Raw genomic sequence first — 20606 nt, 5'->3', positions numbered from 1 at the left:
AAGGGTTAAAATACCAGCATTTGAAATACCTTGAGGTGTCTATTTTTCAAAAATATATGGTTTGATGGGGTAAATTACATTGGCCAGCTTCAAAGATACCCAAAATAGCACATGAGACAGAATGACCAGATTTGGAAAAAATGGTTTTGAAATAGCAAAACACTACTTGTACTTATTGCCCAATAACTTGCAGAAAAAAGCAAAAAAAACCCATAAAAACATTGGGTATTTCTAAATTCAGGACAAATAGTAGAATCTATTTAGCAGTTTTTTCATTAGCTTTTTTGGATGAGTAAAAGATTTTTCAAATAAAAGTAAAAAAGTGTTTTATTATTTTTTTATAGGAAATGAGATAATATGATAAAAAAAAAATGGCATCTGAAGAAAAACAACATATAAGTTGTGTGGGTACAGTAAATGAGTGAGGAGAAAATGACATCTAAACACAAGCAACGCAAAAGTGTTAAAACAGCCTTGGATACAAAAAGTAAAAAAACAGCCTGGTCCTTAAGGAGTTAAAGTTGGTGCTGCACAGTGCATAAGTATAAAAAACATAACACGCATTTATCCGTCAGCAACTGTCGATGTCGGCCCTTGGCCTTAAAGTGCCAGTCATCCCCAGCCCGGCAATGTGCGTAAGAATCAGGTAGCAAAATTTGAAACGGTTGGTGGTAGAGCCCCTTATGTGCCAACAACCTACAGAGCGCAGCAGTATATATATTTTCGCATGGTTGCCCCAGACCACAATCCCTCCTAGAAAACCAATAAGCCCAACAACTACAAGATCACCAAAAATGTAAACATGACAATAGTTTGGAGGTGGAACTACCACACATTTTCCTAAGCTTAGGTTGGCCAAGTTGAACATTCACCAAGTAGACACCTCTTATTCTCCAGAGCTCCAATTTATCTGGGAAACCAGCCTCCACCGTATGGCTTACATTCAGAGAAGGCTGGCAAAGATCCAAGTCAACAGCTCAGATAACAAGAGGAATACAAAAAGGGTGTGGAAAAACTTTACATTTGGGAGCTAACATGAGCCAGGAATTCTAACAACATTACATACTATGGGAGGGAGAGGAATAGATTGAAAAAACACTGCACTGGAATTAAAGGTGTGAAGACAGATCTGAGAGAAAAGCCCATTCCTAATATATTTACCAGGAGGGAAAGAAATGGCGGGCAGCCAAGGACCACAGCGCACAGCGCTACAGAAGGCAAGCTACGGCCAGATGGGTGTAGCGACTTCTCCTGGATCAGCCCGCCTCCTCACACAAAACTCAGAGAGATCAGTGGGCAGAGCACACCCAGAGACACTCACAACCACCATCAACAACACTTCTTCCAAGTCAGAGGTAAGGAGCAAACTGGGACAATCCAAGAACAGGACAGGAATGCATTATTATTCAGATAAGCTCCCTCTATTAAGGTACAGAGAATAGATAGGCAGGGATGTTATTTAGCAATATGATCATTTTACTTTCTGCAGTTTTTTTTTTAACGATTTGCTTAGTTTTGCAGAGAAAAACTTCCTGAGTGATCACTATGTTCTGGGGGACGTCATAGGTTAACTCCAAGCGACTTTCTTTTTCTTTTTACAAAAGCAGACGTTTTAAAATCATGATGAGGGGGAGGGGGCGACATTTGTATCTAGTACAGCACTGTGTATGTATCACATCAGCAGTGGAGGGCTTATCTAAGAGTAAGCAGTACCGATCTTCAGCATGACAACAAGTGCTTATTATGTGGACAGCCTGGCAAAGGTTGCAACCAAGCTGCAGATTTAGGAGTTCTCTTCAACATGCAATAGTTGGTTTCAAGCATCTATGTTTACATGGAACATCAATGAAGTAGTGGAGAGCCTGGGTCTACTCATAAGTGATGGCCCAGACACAGTACTTTTGTTTTGAAACATTTGTTTCTGTGTTTATGGGATTATTTACTAATGTCTGTTTTTTTGTAACATTTCATATGACTGTATTATAAGAGACAACAGCCAGCTTCTCCTGGGAGAAGGAACAAGTTGGGTTTTCATAATGCATTGTTGATCTGTCCAATGGGACTCTAAAGGAACAATTCAAAAAATATTGTTTGTAGTGCTACAGAAAACTAAAGCACCTGAGCTAACAGTATAATCTTACTATCTACGGTATGTCTTACCTGAAAGTTTTTTGAGCAAAGACAAATAAACATAGGGCATGTGGCGACACATGAAGAATAGCTATTTCTGTAACTGATCAAGAGAATAAAAAATAATTTACATAGTTTCCTTTATAGCTAGCCTTTTACGGCTGTAGAATGCTGTGATTATCTATAGCCAGCAAATATTCGGAAGTTCTAGGGAAGAGGAGCATCAGGGCAGAAAAAGAGAACTGTCGTGCCATGCTATCAGCAGATTTACACACCGCAAGCAGACAGTACACACAAAATGCACAGCTAGTGCCCACAGGAAGAAATTTCTATTCTTATGAAGTCTCTGAGACAGATCAGAAATACACCAAAATTACTGGCACCGGCAGATCTATTTTCTGCAATAAATTATATTTGACATAATTATGTTATTTGTTGACTGATGATATCTTAATGCCCTTTCTCCATTTGCTGTATCTCCTTGTTTTCATTTTTTCCAGATATGTTTTGTCTTTGTGGAATCTGTTTCCTCCTTCCCTCTTGCATTTCATCCTCTTATCTCCATGATCATTTTTTTCCGTTCACCAGATTTTAGTAATTTGTTTACCTTTCTCTTTCTGTCATGTTTTGTTGTTTTTCACATTGCTTTTTTTTAACCTCTGTCCTTCCATATTTAAATTTTTGTCATATGTTGAAAACATGTATTAACCATGGTTTTCACATATTTTCATGCCTCCATGTTTTGTATCCCTCTGGGGCCCCATCAGTTATGAAAATATCCTAGAGGGAAGTTATGCCTTTGTTCAGGAAAGGCCTCTAAAGCAGCATGTTGTATACTCTGCAGGTCTGGAGTCAGGGTGTGTCTCTCATGTAGCCCCACAGTGAAACATTAGAATTTTCGATTTTCTGTCAAATTGAAGAGTGTCCTTAAAATAGGGTGTAAGGCCTCAGTCAGATAATCTAATATAAATCCACTACGACAGCCATCTTTCGGGACATACTAAAACGAATGACAAAATGGAATGCCCATAGACTTTAATGGGGAGGAATGCCCATAGACTATAATGGGGAGGAATGCCCATAGACTATAATGGAAGGGAAAAGAATAATTGATTTTGAATTAAAAGCTTAAGAAATAGCATTTAGATCTTTGGCACACATACTCCCCTAGCACACACATGTGATCTAAAACTCAGATTACGTTGGATTATAGCTGTTTTCTATGGAATGACAGGTGAATGACAGTTTTGAGGGAATGCCCATAGGATATAATGGGAGAAAAATCAAACCTTTTTTTCAGACACAACCCCCTGAAAAATCATATAGATCTTTGGCACATATACTCCTCTAGTACAGAGACAGGATCTAAAACTCATATTAAGTGGAATTTTAGCTGTTTTCTATGGAATGACAGGTGAATGACAGTTTTGAGTGAATGCCCATAGGATATAATGGGAGAAAAATCAAACTTGTTTTTTAGAGAAAACCCTCTGACATATCATATAGATCTTTGTCATGTATACTCCCCTAGTACAGTTATAAATTCCAAACCTCATATTAAGTGGAATTATAGCTGTTTTCTATGGAATGACAGGTGAATGACAGTATTGATGGAATGCCCATAGGATATAATGGGAGAAAAATCAAACCTGTTTCTCAGACAAAACACTCTGAAATATCATATAGAGCATTGGCACATATACTCCCCTAGTACAGAGACAGGATCTAAAATTCATATTATGTGGGATTATAGCTGTTTTCTATGGAATGACAGGTGAATGACAGTTTTGAGGGAATGCCCATAGGCTATAATGGGAGAAAAATGAAACTTGTTTTTTAGAGAAAACCCTCTGACATATCATATAGATCTTTGTCATGTATACTCCCCTAGTACAGTTATAGGTTCTAAACCTCATATTAAGTGGAATTATAGCTGTGTTCTATGGAATGACAGGTGAATGACAGTATTGATGGAATGTCCATAGGATATAATGGGAGAAAAATCAAACCTGTTTTTCAGACAAAACCCTCTGAAATATCATATCAATCTTTGGCACATATACTCTCCTAGTACAGATATATGATCTAAAACTCATATTAAGTGGGTTTATAGCTGTTTTCTATGGAATGACAGGTGAATGACAGTATTGATGGAATGCCCATAGGATATAATGGGAGAAAAATCAAACCTGTTTTTCAGACAAAACCCTCTGAAATATCATATAGATCTCTAGCACATATACTCTCCTAGTACAGGTATAGGTTCTAAAACTCATATTATGTGGGATTATAGCTGTTTTCTATGGAATGACAGGTGAATGACAGTATTGACGGAATGCCCATAGGATATAATGGGAGAAAAATCAAACCTGTTTTTCAGACAAAACCCTCTGAAATATCAGATCAATCTTTGGCACATATACTCTCCTAGTACAGATATATGATCTAAAACTCATATTAAGTGGGTTTATAGCTGTTTTCTATGGAATGACAGGTGAATGACAGTTTTGAGTGAATGCCCATAGGATATAATGGGAGAAAAATCAAACCTGTTTTTCAGACAAAACCCTCTGAAATATCATATAGATCTCTGGCACACATAATCCTCTAGGACAGAGACAGGATCTAAAACTCATATTATGTGGAATTATAGCTGTTTTCTATGGAATGACAGGTGAATGACAGTATTGACGGAATGCCCATAGGATATAATGGGAGTAAAATCAAACCTGTTTTTCAGACAAAACCCTCTGAAATATCATGTAGATCTTTGGCACATATACTCTCCTAGTACAGATACATGATCTAAAACTCATATTAAGTGGGATTATAGCTGTTTTCTATGGAATGACAGGTGAATGACAGTATTGATGGAATGCCCATAGGATATAATGGGAGAAAAATCAAACCTGTTTTTCAGACAAAACCCTCTGAACTATCATATAGATCTCTAGCACATATACTCTCCTAGTACAGATACATGATCTAAAACTCATATTAAGTGGGTTTATAGCTGTTTTCTATGGAATGACAGGTGAATGACAGTATTGATGGAATGCCCATAGGATATAATGGGAGTAAAATCAAACCTGTTTTTCAGACAAAACCCTCTGAAATATCATATAGATCTTTGGCACATATACTCTCCTAGTACAGATACATGATCTAAAACTCATATTAAGTGGGATTATAGCTGTTTTCTATGGAATGACAGGTGAATGACAGTATTGATGGAATGCCCATAGGATATAATGGGAGAAAAATCAAACCTGTTTTTCAGACAAAACCCTCTGAACTATCATATAGATCTCTAGCACATATACTCTCCTAGTACAGGTATAGGTTCTAAAACTCATATTATGTGGGATTATAGCTGTTTTCTATGGAAGGACAGGTGAATAACAGTATTGACGGAATGCCCATAGGATATAATGGGAGAAAAATCAAACCTCTTTTTCAGACAAAACCCTCTGAAATATCATATAGATCTTTGTCATGTATACTCCTCTAGTACAGAGACAGTATCTAAAACTCATATTAAGTGGAATTATATCTGTTTTCTATGGAATGACAGGTGAATGACAGTTTTGAGTGAATGCCCATAGGATATAATGGGAGAAAAATCAAACTTGTTTTTTAGAGAAAACTCTCTGAGATATCATATAGATATTTGACATTTATACTCCTCTAGTACAGTTATAGGTTCCAAACCTCATATTAAGTGGAATTATAGCTGTTTTCTATGGAATGACAGGTGAATGACAGTATTGATGGAATGCCCATAGGATATAATGGGAGAAAAATCAAACCTGTTTTTCAGACAAAACCCTCTGAAATATCATATATATATATGACACATATACTCCACTAGTACAGAGACAGGATCTAAAACTCATATCATATGGGATTATAGCTGTTTTCTATGGAATGACAGGTGAATGACAGTTTTGACGGAATGCCCATAGGATATAATGGGAGAAAAGTGAAACTTGTTTTTTAGAGAAAACCCTCTGACATATCATATAGATCTTTGTCATGTATACTCCCCTAGTACAGTTATAGGTTCCAAACCTCATATTAAGTGGAATTATATCTGTTTTCTATGGAATGACAGGTGAATGACGGTATTGATGGAATGCCCATAGGATATAATGGGAGGAAAATCAAACTTGTTTTTCAGAGAAATCCATCTGACATATCATATAGATTTTTGTCATTTTGAACACTGGTGACACTTGTAATATGTTGGTCACCAGAATGAGGAATCTGCACACACACCAAAGGAACTCTGGTGCTTAACTGCGCCAGGAAGGGCCAGCTCCCCAGTAGATCAAAATAAATAAAGGCTCCAGGCACTCAAGGGTTCCAGCTCAGGCAGATTTATTAAAGGAAGACAGCAACAACGTTTCAACCTTACAATGAGGTCTTTATCAAGTTGATAAAACTGTTATTTTGTTGAATTGAGTCCTCACACAAGTATGCCTTCCACTCTTCTCTGATAAAACATAAGTTTGCCAGTTGGTAACAAGCAGCTGCAATAGACAATAATATATCACAATTTTCTTTTGTTCTTTCTTTTTCCTCACGGAATCTATGACTATCACCTCCCTGGTATTAAAAAGGACTACACCAAGGCACCAGTGCTGTCCGGAGCCCCAGGAATCCGTGTTAAAAGGAACCAACAAAATGTCTTTTTTAAGGCGACATTTTCCCCCAAGAAGCTGTAGAAAATGTCTGCTCTTCCTCACACCAAACTTTGGTAAATGTAGGTGGGGCACATCAAAATCATATCTGTAAGATTTCTCTGGCAGATGAAGTTGCTTATGGCTTCTTCAATAGCTTCATCACAAAGCCACTGTCCGGGATCCAGTGTTTTCAAAATCGGTTCTTTTACTGTTTCTAGCAATTTGTTATCTGAATCTGTTGGTGGCAGGTTCCAGGGGGTTAAGTCATCCCATGCAACAAGTTCATTCATTTCATGCCCATCCTTCTTTGGCGTTGAGTGTTTAGGCAGTTGGCCCAAGGATTTGATGGAAATATCAAACTCAATTATGGCTATATGACTATGTGGCCAGTATAACTGAGCTGCAAAAGCAAATTCTGCATTTCTCACCACTAACTAAAGTAAACCATCTCATACTTACAGGCAATAGGAAGCAACTTCGAATAAAGTAAACATTGCCCTAGTAAATTAGATAAATGGTTTAAATGTTATAATGAGGCTTAAAGTGATATTTATTAATAAAAATAAACTCAGATAGTGGGTTCTATCCAATTATGTGAGATAAATCAGTTATTGTTTTTTTGACTAAATAGGTTGTATTTCCGTCTATGGTATTCAATGAGCTGAGATAGATTAATTTAAGCCTCTGAATAGAGCTGGATATTTCAATATGCTGATTTAGACATGTGTTAAACTGGACCAAACTAGGCTTATTCGGCCTAGACATTTTCTACAGCTTCTTGGGGGAAAATGTCGCCTTAAACAAAGACATTTTGTTGGTTCCTTTTAACACGGATTCCTGGGGCTCCGGACAGCACTGGTGCCTTGGTGTAGTCCTTTTTAATACCAGGGAGGTGATAGTCATAGATTCCGTGAGGAAAAAGAAAGAGCAAAAGAAAATTGTGACATATTATTGTCTATTGCAGCTGCTTGTTACCAACTGGCAAACTTATGTTTTATCAGAGAAGAGTGGAAGGCATACTTGTGTGAGGACTCAATTCAACAAAATAACAGTTTTATCAACTTGATAAAGACCTCATTGTAAGGTTGAAACGTTGTTGCTGCCTTCCTTTAATAAATCTGCCTGAGCTGGAACCCTTGAGTGCCTGGAGCCTTTATTTATTTTGATCTACTGGGGAGCTGGCCCTTCCTGGCGCAGTTAAGCACCAGAGTTCCTTTGGTGTGTGTGCAGATTCCTCATTCTGGTGACCAACATATTACAAGTGTCACCAGTGTTCAAAATGACAAAAATCTATATGATATGTCAGATGGATTTCTCTGAAAAACAAGTTTGATTTTCCTCCCATTATATCCTATGGGCATTCCATCAATACCGTCATTCACCTGTCATTCCATAGAAAACAGATATAATTCCACTTAATATGAGGTTTGGAACCTATAACTGTACTAGGGGAGTATACATGACAAAGATCTATATGATATGTCAGAGGGTTTTCTCTAAAAAACAAGTTTCATTTTTCTCCCATTATATCCTATGGGCATTCCGTCAAAACTGTCATTCACCTGTCATTCCATAGAAAACAGCTATAATCCCATATGATATGAGTTTTAGATCCTGTCTCTGTACTAGTGGAGTATATGTGTCATATATATATATGATATTTCAGAGGGTTTTGTCTGAAAAACAGGTTTGATTTTTCTCCCATTATATCCTATGGGCATTCCCTCAAAACTGTCATTCTCCTGTCATTCCATAGAAAACAGCTATAATCCCACATAATATGAGTTTTAGATCCTGTCTCTGTACTAGGGGAGTATATGTGCCAATGCTCTATATGATATTTCAGAGTGTTTTGTCTGAAAAACAGGTTTGATTTTTCTCCCATGATATCCTATGGGCATTCCATCAATACCGTCATTCACCTGTCATTCAATAGAAAACAGCTATAATTCCACTTAATATGAGGTTTGGAACCTATAACTGTACTAGAGGAGTATACACGACAAATATCTATATGATATGTCAGAGGGTTTTCTCTAAAAAACAAGTTTAATTTTTATCCCATTATATCCTATGGGCATTCACTCAAAACTGTCATTCACCTGTCATTCCATAGAAAACAGCTATAAACCCACTTAATATGAGTTTTAGATCATATATCTGTACTAGGAGAGTATATGTGCCAAAGATCGATATGATATGTCTGAGGGTTTTGTCTGAAAAACAGGTTTGATTTTTCTCCCATTATATCCTATGGGCATTCACTCAAAACTGTCATTCACCTGTCATTTCATAGAAAACAGCTATAATCCCACATAATATGAGTTTTAGATCCTGTCTCTGTACTAGTGGAGTATACATGACAAAGATCTATATGATATGTCTGAGGGTTTTGTCTGAAAAACAGGTTTGATTTTTCTCCCATTATATCCTATGGGCATTCCATCAATACTGTCATTCACCTGTCATTCCATAGAAAACAGCTATAATTCCACTTAATATGAGGTTTGGAACCTATAACTGTACTAGGGGAGTATACATGACAAAGATCTATATGATATTTCAGAGGGTTTTGTCTGAAAAACAGGTTTGATTTTTCTCCCATTATATCCTATGGGCATTCCATCAATACTGTCATTCACCTGTCATTCCATAGAAAACAGCTATAATTCCACTTAATATGAGGTTTGGAACCTATAACTGTACTAGAGGAGTATAAATGTCAAATATCTATATGATATCTCAGAGAGTTTTCTCTAAAAAACAAGTTTGATTTTTCTCCCATTATATCCTATGGGCATTCACTCAAAACTGTCATTCACCTGTCATTCCATAGAAAACAGATATAATTCCACTTAATATGAGTTTTAGATCCTGTCTCTGTACTAGAGGAGTATGTGTGCCAAAGATCTATATGATATTTCAGAGGGTTTTGTCTGAAAAAGAGGTTTGATTTTTCTCCCATTATATCCTATGGGCATTCCCTCAAAACTGTCATTCACTTGTCATTCCATAGAAAACAGCTATAATCCCACATAATATGAGTTTTAGATCCTGTCTCTGTACTAGGGGAGTATACATGACAAAGATCTATATGATATGTCTGAGGGTTTTGTCTGAAAAACAGGTTTGATTTTTCTCCCATTATATCCTATGGGCATTCCATCAATACTGTCATTCACCTGTCATTCCATAGAAAACAGCTATAATTCCACTTAATATGAGGTTTGGAACCTATAGCTGTACTAGGGGAGTATACATGACAAAGATCTATATGATATGTCTGAGGGTTTTGTCTGAAAAACAGGTTTGATTTTTCTCCCATTATATCCTATGGGCATTCACTCAAAACTGTCATTCACCTGTCATTCCATAGAAAAAAGCTATAATTCCACTTAATATGAGTTTTAGATCCTGTCTCTGTACTAGAGGAGTATGTGTGCCAAAGATCTATATGATATTTCAGAGGGTTTTGTCTGAAAAAACAGGTTTGATTTTTCTCCCATTATATCCTATGGGCATTCCATCAATACTCTCATTCACCTGTCATTCCATAGAACACAGCTATAATTCCACTTAATATGAGTTTTAGAACCTATAACTGTACTAGGGGAGTATACATGACAAAGATCTATATGATATGTCAGAGGGTTTTCTCTAAAAAACAAGTTTGATTTTTCTCCCATTATATCCTATGGGCATTCCCTCAAAACTGTCATTCACCTGTCATTCCATAGAAAACAGCTGTAATCCCACATAATATGAGTTTTAGATCCTGTCTCTGTACTAGGGGAGTATATGTGCCAAAGATCTATATGATATTTCAGAGGGTTTTGTCTGAAAAACAGGTTTGATTTTTCTCCTATTATATCCTATGGACATTCCATCAATACTGTCATTCACCTGTCATTCCATAGAAAACAGCTATAATTCCATTTAATATGAGGTTTGGAACCTATAACTGCACTAGGGGAGTATACATGACAAAGATCTATATGATATGTCAGAGGGTTTTCTCTAAAAAAACAAGTTACATTTTTCTCCCATTATATCCTATGGGCATTCACTCAAAACTGTCATTCACCTGTCATTCCATAGAACACAGCTATAATTCCACTTAATATGAGTTTTAGATCATGTCTCTGTACTAGGGGAGTATATGTGCCAAATATCTATATGATATTTCAGAGGGTTTTGTCAGAAAAACAGGTTTGATTTTTCTCCCATTATATCCTATGGGCATTCCATCAATACTGCCATTCACCTGTCATTCCATAGAAAACAGCTATAATTCCACTTAATATGAGGTTTGGAACCTATAACTGTACTAGGGGAGTATACATGACAAAGATCTATATGATATGTCAGAGGGTTTTCTCTAAAAAAACAAGTTACATTTTTCTCCCATTATATCCTATGGGCATTCACTCAAAACTGTCATTCACCTGTCATTCCATAGAACACAGCTATAATTCCACTTAATATGAGTTTTAGATCATGTCTCTGTACTAGGGGAGTATACATGACAAAGATCTATATGATATGTCAGAGGGTTTTCTCTAAAAAACAAGTTTGATTTTTCTCCCATTATATCCTATGGGCATTCCATCAATACTCTCATTCACCTGTCATTCCATAGAACACAGCTATAATTCCACTTAATATGAAGTTTAGAACCTATACCTGTACTAGAGGAGTATGTGTGCCAAAAATCGATATGATATTTCAGAGGGTTTTGTCTGAAAAACAGGTTTGATGTTTCTCCCATTATATCCTATGGGCATTCCATCAATACTGTCATTCACCTGTCATTCCATAGAACACAGCTATAATCCCACTTAATATGAGGTTTAGAACCTATAACTGTACTAGGGGAGTATACATGACAAAGATCTATATGATATGTCTGAGGGTTTTGTCTGAAAAACAGGTTTGATTTTTCGCCCATTATATCCTATGGGCATTCCATCAATACTGTCATTCACCTGTCATTCCATAGAAAACAGCTGTAATCCCACATATTATGAGTTTTAGATCCTGTCTCTGTACTAGAGGAGTATGTGTGCCTAAGATCTATATGATATTTCAGAGGGTTTTGTCTGAAAAACAGGTTTGATTTTTCTCCCATTATATCCTATGGGCATTCCATCAATACTGCCATTCACCTGTCATTCCATAGAAAACAGCTATAATTCCACTTAATATGAGGTTTAGAACCTATAACTGTACTAGGGGAGTATACATGACAAAGATCTATATGATATGTCAGAGGGTTTTCTCTAAAAAACAAGTTTCATTTTTCTCCCATTATATCCTATGGGCATTCCCTCAAAACTGTCATTCACCTGTCATTCCATAGAAAACAGCTATAATCCCACATAATATGAGTTTTAGATCCTGTCTCTGTACTAGGGGAGTATATGTGCCAAAGATCTATATGATATGTCAGAGGGTTTTCTCTAAATAACAAGTTTGATTTTTCTCCCATTATATCCTATGGGCATTCACTCAAAACTGTCATTCACCTGTCATTCCATAGAAAACAGCTGTAATCCCACATAATATGAGGTTTGGAACCTATAACTGTACTAGGGGAGTATACATGACAAAGATCTATATGATATGTCAGAGGGTTTTGTCTGAAAAAAGGTTTGATTTTTCTCCCATTATATCCTATGGGCATTCCCTCAATACTGTCATTCACCTGTCATTCCATAGAAAACAGCTATAATCCCACTTAATATGAGTTTTAGATCATGTATCTGTACTAGAGGAGTATGTGTGCCAAAGATCTATATGATATTTCAGAGGGTTTTGTCTGAAAAACAGGTTTGATTTTTCTCCCATTATATCCTATGGGCATTCCCTCAAAACTGTCATTCACCTGTCATTCCATAGAAAACAGCTATAATCCAACGTAATCTGAGTTTTAGATCACATGTGTGTGCTAGGGGAGTATGTGTGCCAAAGATCTAAATGCTATTTCTTAAGCTTTTATTTCAAAATCAATTATTCTTTTCCCTTCTATTATAGTCTATGGGCATTCCTCCCCATTATAGTCTATGGGCATTCCTCCCCATTAAAGTCTATGGGCATTCCATTTTGTCATTCGTTTTAGTATGTCCCCATCTTTCTGAAAAATAATGAAACAGATTTTATCTGCCATTTATCCTGCTTGCCCCTGTGGGGTAGATTTTGAAGGAAGAACCGGTTAATCTAAAACACATTGCTCTAATACTACTGCATTGAAATGCATAAACATGTCAGTCTACAGATGTGCATATGAATGAAATTAACAATTTGATGATTACACAACCTGGAAAAGGGAGATATATGGACAGGGCATTATGTATATTAAAGCTCGATCCCCCCTTCTAAAGAAAAAAAAATAGGGTGTTGAGAATACTCTGTGAATACTTTAATATGCTTTCATACTTGACCTAGAAGTGGCAGCAGTTAAAAAATTCTTCAAAAAACTACACAAAACTCTCTAGTAATAGTTCTTATGCAAACTCTGGGTAGTTAGTGGGGAATTTGTTACAAAAATAAGTAACCTTAAAAAAAAATACTAGGCGTATACTAGGGATAGTTTTTAAATCAGAGCAAGTTAACAAATATATATTTTGGTATTTTTTCATATTTGCGATAATTTTGTATAATTTATATAACTCAATAATTGTTTATGGATTTTTTATAAACCCTATTTTTAATTGTATTCATAAAAAATAAAGTCTTACATAAATTAATATAGTTTTAAAAGAAACCCTTACCCCCCCAAAAAAAAGCAACAACAAAGCATCAATTTAATGTGAGCACACTAACTGAGAAAGAGGGGAGATTTTAAGAAACACAGAAAAAACATGAAAATGCATCTCTGGTGTAAATAGTCTTAGCCTGAAGAAGTATAAAGTGCACATAACAGTCCACAAAGTGTCCAATGTAAAAAAAAAAAAAAAAAAAGACAAAACCACAAACCGAGAGTTTTTAATTTATAATCCAAGAAATAGCAAAACAGCTAATTTTGGCTCGTGGTCAACAGCATTAGCAGTAATCCTATCATGTGTTATGAGTGTGAATATATATATATATATATATAACTGTTAATGCTGCCTGGAGATTTTCAAAGAATAGTTTGCTGTCAATAATTTTGAGTTGATTGTGAATCATTCAGTATTTAGACAATATTCAACATGACATACAAATGGCTAAATATAAGCACTTCTGCCAGTAAGCCAAAATCATCAAGGGGGGCAGTGGCCTTGTTAGCCCTTGATGAGCAAGAGTTCTGCAGCCAATAGTGTCCTTAAATAGCATGATGTTCAGCTGGTTCTCAAAAAGTACAGTGACAGGTGCACTGAATGTGAGGGCAGGACACACAATCTCTTGGTTTATGAACATGGGCAGCAGAACATAACAGCACCTCTTAAAAAAAGCAGTAGACTTGTTTATGACAAAGAGAGGTTAGTTTATGTTATGAGAAATACATTTAAAGGGACACTCCAGCCACCAAATGCACTTTAATGTGGTTTGTTTTGTGAACGCATGTTGCAAAATACCCCTCCTTAATGCATCTGTTCCCAGCCCCTACCTAAATGCTGTGCATGAGATGCGTTTGGCCAAATACATCTCCATGTACCTGATGTACTGACCTCCAGTCAGCTCCAGCTCTAAGCTCTGGTGAACACTACATGAAGGGGTCTATTCAGACCTCAGTGCACATGTGTAAAGTACCACCATTGATTTCAGTGGGCATACTTTCCTGTCCCTAATTGGCTGCATGAATCTGCAGCTCTGAGTGTCTGCTTTTTACTTGTTGCGAGCCGCATATGCTCAAAAATATGAGACTTGTGTATGTGGGCATGGTTGACCCCTTCCAAGCACCAATGATGTTTAGGCCGTCATGTGATAAAGTAGTTCTAGTGGTAATGTCAGAGAAGAAGAAATACCAAAGACTTTGAGGCAGTTAGAAATAGAGGCCATAAACATCAGTGAATAGCGAAGACAGAGAGTGTATTCCAGAGGACAAAGGAGAATGGGGTAGTGGAAATGGGGGAGGTTGGAAGCATTGCAGTTAATTGGTTTCTGTGGGAAAGTGCATGGATGAGAACAGGTAGGAATAGGATGACATTATAGAAGAAAGAAATGATTAGAGATAACCAAGTAACAAAGTTGGAAACCATGATAACGAGTGTGATAGGTTAAACATAGTACCCAGTTACGCCCAGCTGTGGGGTAGTTTCCCTTAGGTTTAACACTAACACTATCTGTCCACTAGTGAAGACTGACCAGGTCAGTAGATTACATATAGGCAGCAGACTTCTCACACATATCCTTTAACAATTATAATCAAGCTAAACAGGATGGCACCAAAAGGTAAGACATAATAATAATCAGTGGCAGGTAAAGACACCTATTGAAATCAAATTGAACACTTTCTGTACAAAGCAATTGATCTTGTTGGGCTCCCTGGAGATAGCTGGTGGTGGTTATTTCACACGCACGCACCCACCAATCTACTTTTCTCTTCTCTCCTAATAACCACTTTCCACCCAAGGCTTTAAGACTCGCTTTCTCCCATCTGTTAATTCCCTCACCCTTCAGCTGCAGAGTCTCCTTACAAACTTACCTCTTTCAAAAGTAACTCTCCAGTTACCCCTAACATCGTCATGAAGTGCAATTACATTGTTTCCCATAAATTCTCCTCTTTTGTTCTGCTACTATTGACTTTTCTGTTTGTTTGCACTGTGTTGCAATCAAAGCAAATTAGACATCATTCAAGGTGAAGACATTTAAGCTCTGCTGACCTGTGAATAAATAAGACGATTGTGCTTATGTTTAATTAAAGAAATAAAATAGTCCATTGAAAAGGGTTCACAAAAAACGGTGAGTCATTCCTATAAAATACTACTGACAACAAAAAACTAGCTGGTTGATAATCCAAATCCTTTAAACATGTTGTGTGCCTAAGATCTACTGTACAAGCAGAGTTTTAACCTTCCTTATGCATTAGTCTTCTCATAAAAAAGGTGTTTGTTTATTAAAGACCACTAGGCAGCTAGAACTCAACAAAGCTGGGCTTTAGACATTTAGATATTGTGCTGTCAAAACTACGGTATATGAAGGTGAACAACTTACTGTTCTCTTTTTCTAGCAAAGCAATTAAAGTCCTATCCTTTACCGACCCATGAGTGTTGAATTATGGATAATGAAACAGCTTATGAGGACCATACGTCCAGTTTCGGAATACTAGATTTTTTTGATGACAATAACAGGTAAGTGTTGTTGATTTTCTCCATAATTCTGTTTGTGAACTATTATTTTTTCTGTAAGGCAGGATATGTAACATGGATCATTGTAAACAGTACCAGTCCCAGTGTAGAGTACCAGTGTAGAGCAAGGCCAGACTCCCGCTAGCCTATTACATATTCATTTGTAAGTAATAAGTCCCATTCAGGCATACACGCTTATACACACATTTAAACAATAGCCAATATGTGAAGTGTTTTCTCCAGTTTAATACTGTAATCAGCACCACCCTGTCAATGTCCACACAACTTTTGTTTTATAGAGGCAAAAAAAGAATATTACTTGAAAATTTACCTCACCCAATGCCTCAAAGCTCCACTCAATTCTACATAACCCACATAATTAGCATAATTTAGCTCCTCTCAGTTATTAAGGTGCAGATTATATTCACAAACTGCAGGAATTGCCATTGGACCCACAGAACTTGCCCCTGCACCCCCAGGACTTTCCATTGTACCCCAGACTTGCTATTGCAAGGGACAATTTAGCTTTAGAGGAGCAGCAAGCAGGTGTGGGTTCTAGGTGTGGGTTCTAGGCTCCTTGAACTTTACCCATGCATTAAATCCCAGCATATCTCTAGTAAATATATTACATTACATATTAACATAAGATTGGCTCTAAGCGCTACGGAATTTGATGGCTATATAAAACAATAAATAATAATATGTTAAAAATAAGTAATTTTATTGAATTGTATATTTATTTAACAGCACAGGTGAAGATGTCATTTGTGAAGATGAAATTGACCTTAATTTGATTGTTCATCTTTCTGTTGGCCCTGCGGTGAGTACCATCACCCAGCATAAAAAATGTTTCTAATCCATCTCATGGAATTAAGCACTTGAATGCTACAGAAAAAGGAGACTGACATTAAAATACATTATCAGAATTTCTGCACTTCAAAATGAAAATATCATTGCAGATACTTGCTTCATGACAGAAATGTATTTGTCTTACTTGGTATAAACCTCGCATTTTAAAAGACAATATATATGGATATATGCTAAGATAGCTAAAACTGACTGATTTGCGGTAACTTAGTTAAAGGGACAATCTGTTATCCCAGGCAGGACCATCAACAACGTATGAATAAAGGTTTTAAAAAGAGATTAAATCAATCATTTACCTTTAGAGATGCTTTACTAAATTAATAGGAGAGTTTTCAGCGCACTGGCATGTTAGACACCACCTGAACACTTAAAAATACAGACAGGGAATAGACACGGGTGCTGCTGAAATGACCATACACAGAGATCAGCGTACATTTAGTAAATACTTTTTAAAAGCACTTATATAAGGCATAAGTATTGGGAATTACACTTGACTAATGCAGACAGATTCTGAGAGAATGGAAGGTGCAGAAACACTTTTCCTTTTTTCGCTGATCAGTATGCATTATTCTTGCTTCTTGACGTGCTTCTGCAAAAGGTGAAGCCTATGGGACAGGTTCTCCCTCTTCCTCCAATGGGGGGAAAGAAGGTGTGCGTGAAGGCTCCGCTCTTTTGCGGAAGTTCTCCGAGATGTCAGGTTAATGGAGCTGAGACCGGAGGAGTGGGAGAAGTGGGCAAAGACAGAACAAAGATGACTGAGAAACAAGAAGGGGCAAGACAAGAAGCAGAGCTGCGGAAAAGAAGACGGGGACTCAGAAGTGGTAGGAGGAGAAAGTAGGGAGACATTGAGAGAGGGTGTGAAAGCGTGTGAGTGAGTGTGAGTTACATGAATTTCATTTCAGAATGGAAAAAGCCCTCTGAATTTTGCCTGAACGGAAAGGGCACAAAACTAAAATTTGGCTGAATTGTTCCATTTGCACAAGTCCACTTTACACCATGACATCAATATCCTCTTTGCTTGTGGCACATAAACTTACATAAAAGGACATCAAAAGCAATGCCATGTACCTTCTAGAATGTTTAGCCTGGTTATATTTACAGCAGGTAACACATTCATAAAAGAAGGCAGGCTAAGGGGCTCTCTTCTGATAACAGTTTTAGAACATAGCTGCATTTGATGGCCAGCTATTACTGTTTAAACTCAGCATGTACCTACTGTTTTGTTTTTGGTACTAAGTACTGTATTTCCCCAAGTATAAGACGCTCCCTTGTATATAAGACGCACCTTAACTTTGGCGGCCAAAATGAAAAAAAATATTACATAAAGTTATTGTACTGTACTGGCTGCCTGGGCATGATACGCGTGTGATTGATGTTAGCAGCTAGCAATTGTTAGCAATCGCACTCCTATCATGCTCAGGCAGCCAGTACATGCACATCACTTTCAGCCTCCCTGTGCCCCTACACACGGATCCATGCTAACACACAGACACACATTCATTTACTCCCCCACCTTACCTGAACTGCAGATCTTCTGCTGCGTCTCGCAGACTTCCGTGGGGGCCGCTGTTTCCCCCTGCTTTGCTCGAGCAGGAACAGGAAGTGAGTGGAGTCATGTGATGTACATTCACGTGACTCCACTGGGTTCCTGTGTCACTGCGACGGATCAAGACACGCTGCTGAGCAACACAGGTACGCAGCAGGTCCCCTTTTTAGTAAATTTTGTTTTTTAAAAAATCTACCACCACTGTATAAGACGTACCCAATTTTTAGACCCCAAATTTTTCTAAAAAAGGTGCGTCTTATACATGGGGAAATACGGTAACCCAGTTACAGTCAAGAGTGATATTTGTTTGGATCTGTGAATGTGTCTGCTAAGGCCCTGAGCCAAACAACATCCACAACCTATACTGGCCAAGAGCCATACCCAATAATGACACAAAACACAAGTATGTGGGTTAAGGATGTTGATCACAGCATTATTTGCCATTTATTAATGTGAACATCCAACAGAAAAAGTACATAGGATGGCTGCTGGAACAAAACCATGCATGCCTGCTGGGGGGCTTGGGCCCAGCAGGCAGACACTTCAACCAGACATGGGCTTCTACAGTAGCGTATTTACCACCCTGAAAATTCCCTGAGAATCACACCAAATTCTGCCTATGCAATGCCCCAATGCTAACTATCAAGGGTCCGAGTGCCGGGTCAGGTTGGAGTCCTTGTGCAGGGACAGGATCTTGCTTTGAACTCGGCTGGAGGCAGATGGGTGTAGCTGTGTTGAGTTGCAGTTAGTGACTGTTTACTGCAGCTGTGTTGAGTTGCAGTTAGTGAGTGTTTAGACTGGTCAGTCTGGGCCAGCATAGTATAGCTAGAGAGGGCTCCAATCCAATACAAGTCTGTATTCATGAGCCTTATTGCACTAGAGAACTGTGCTGAAGATCCCTAACTGTGACATTTATGCTACAGGGTTTGTGTATATATATATATATATATATATATATATATATATATATATATATATATAATTACTCAAATGTACTTCTGTGTGCTTAGAAAATATGGTTCACATATCCAGTTATTTAGCAAACTGACTTAACGCAGTAAAACATATCCCATTTTCTATTTGCTTTTGTAATTTTTACAACAAGTTTTTAAATGCAAATATTTCACCGTTCTAAGAACAGAAAAAAAAAATATTAACATAAAGAGTTATTCCTAAAGAAAACTAAAGAGTAAACTGGATCACATAGACTACATTCCCAGTCAGGATCCAGAACACAAAACAATGTTTATACACACCCAGATACTCCCTGTTCCGGAATGCATAACCCTTCTTTCCCTTCCCATTTCAGGTGGAAAATCCATGTTTGGTGTATGTGATTACAGCAGCCATCTTAACTTTCCCTTCTCCTGATCTGCATGAGTACTACACTTGTACATTCGTATTTATTATCGTTATTATTATCTTTTATATATATAGCGCTGACAATTTACACAGCGCTTACTGCAATACATATAATCAAACATTATGTGGAGAGGGCCCTGCTCGCAAGCTTACAATCTTGAGGAATTTGTACAAATTGCAAATTTGTGAGAAAGCGAGTGAACAAGACTGAGATTGTGACAGTGAATGCGAGTGAATTTGGGCACCAGGCAACAAATTTTGTTCCCAAATTAAAAAAGGCCCCCCCAAAAAACAATTGGAACAAAAACATGCAGAAAAATTTGTCTAAATCATGTTTAGCCCATTTGCACATGTCTAATTAATCCCATTTAATTTTCTTACTTTCATTAACCTGTTCATTTATTTCTTTTGATAACCCCATACCTAAAGGATGTAAAAAAGTGGCAGTCCATCTGTACTTGGGCCGGTTGGTGAGATCTCCCTTTTAACGGGCCCATAATTGCTAGGGAGCACTGCCCCTAACTGGCACAGCCTCCATAATGACCTTACTCCGTGCCACACATCCAGTATGCCAGGATATGATATCATATCCCGGCACACAGCATGGTAGACGGCGTCCGTGGAGGTGAGTGGTAGGGGGCAGCTGGGATACTGCCCTTGGTCAAGCTCAGTGCCTTGCCGAGATGTACGTTTCTGGGTAAGACGATGTTTGTTGGATAACAGCTGATATAAGTCCACGGTATATAG

General features: G+C 37.5%; 1 protein-coding gene and 1 long non-coding RNA gene across 2 annotated transcripts in view; one reads left to right on the top strand and one right to left on the bottom strand.

The window, feature by feature from the left end:
* The first annotated feature begins 1292 nt into the window (after positions 1–1292).
* LOC128494196 (stimulated by retinoic acid gene 6 protein-like) overlaps positions 1293–20606 on the top strand; it is a 58274-nt gene continuing 38960 nt past the window's right edge. Inside the window, exons 1-3 of the mRNA XM_053465793.1 lie at positions 1293–1429; positions 15967–16087; positions 16832–16904. Of these exons, the coding sequence (XP_053321768.1) occupies positions 16014–16087; positions 16832–16904 (147 nt within the window). The 5' untranslated portion in view covers positions 1293–1429; positions 15967–16013. The remainder of the gene's footprint in view (positions 1430–15966; positions 16088–16831; positions 16905–20606) is intronic.
* Positions 6494–7314, bottom strand: LOC128494271 (uncharacterized). Its single transcript, XR_008354214.1, has 2 exons — positions 7275–7314; positions 6494–6662 (listed from the first exon to the last, which is right to left on the bottom strand). It is a non-coding gene; the product is annotated as an uncharacterized LOC128494271 (long non-coding RNA).

Source organism: Spea bombifrons, chromosome 1 (assembly GCF_027358695.1).
Source record: "Spea bombifrons isolate aSpeBom1 chromosome 1, aSpeBom1.2.pri, whole genome shotgun sequence".
NCBI lineage: Eukaryota > Metazoa > Chordata > Amphibia > Anura > Pelobatidae > Spea > Spea bombifrons.
The sequence above is the reverse complement of the archived record's forward strand: the minus strand, read 5'-3'. Positions and strand labels throughout refer to the sequence as shown.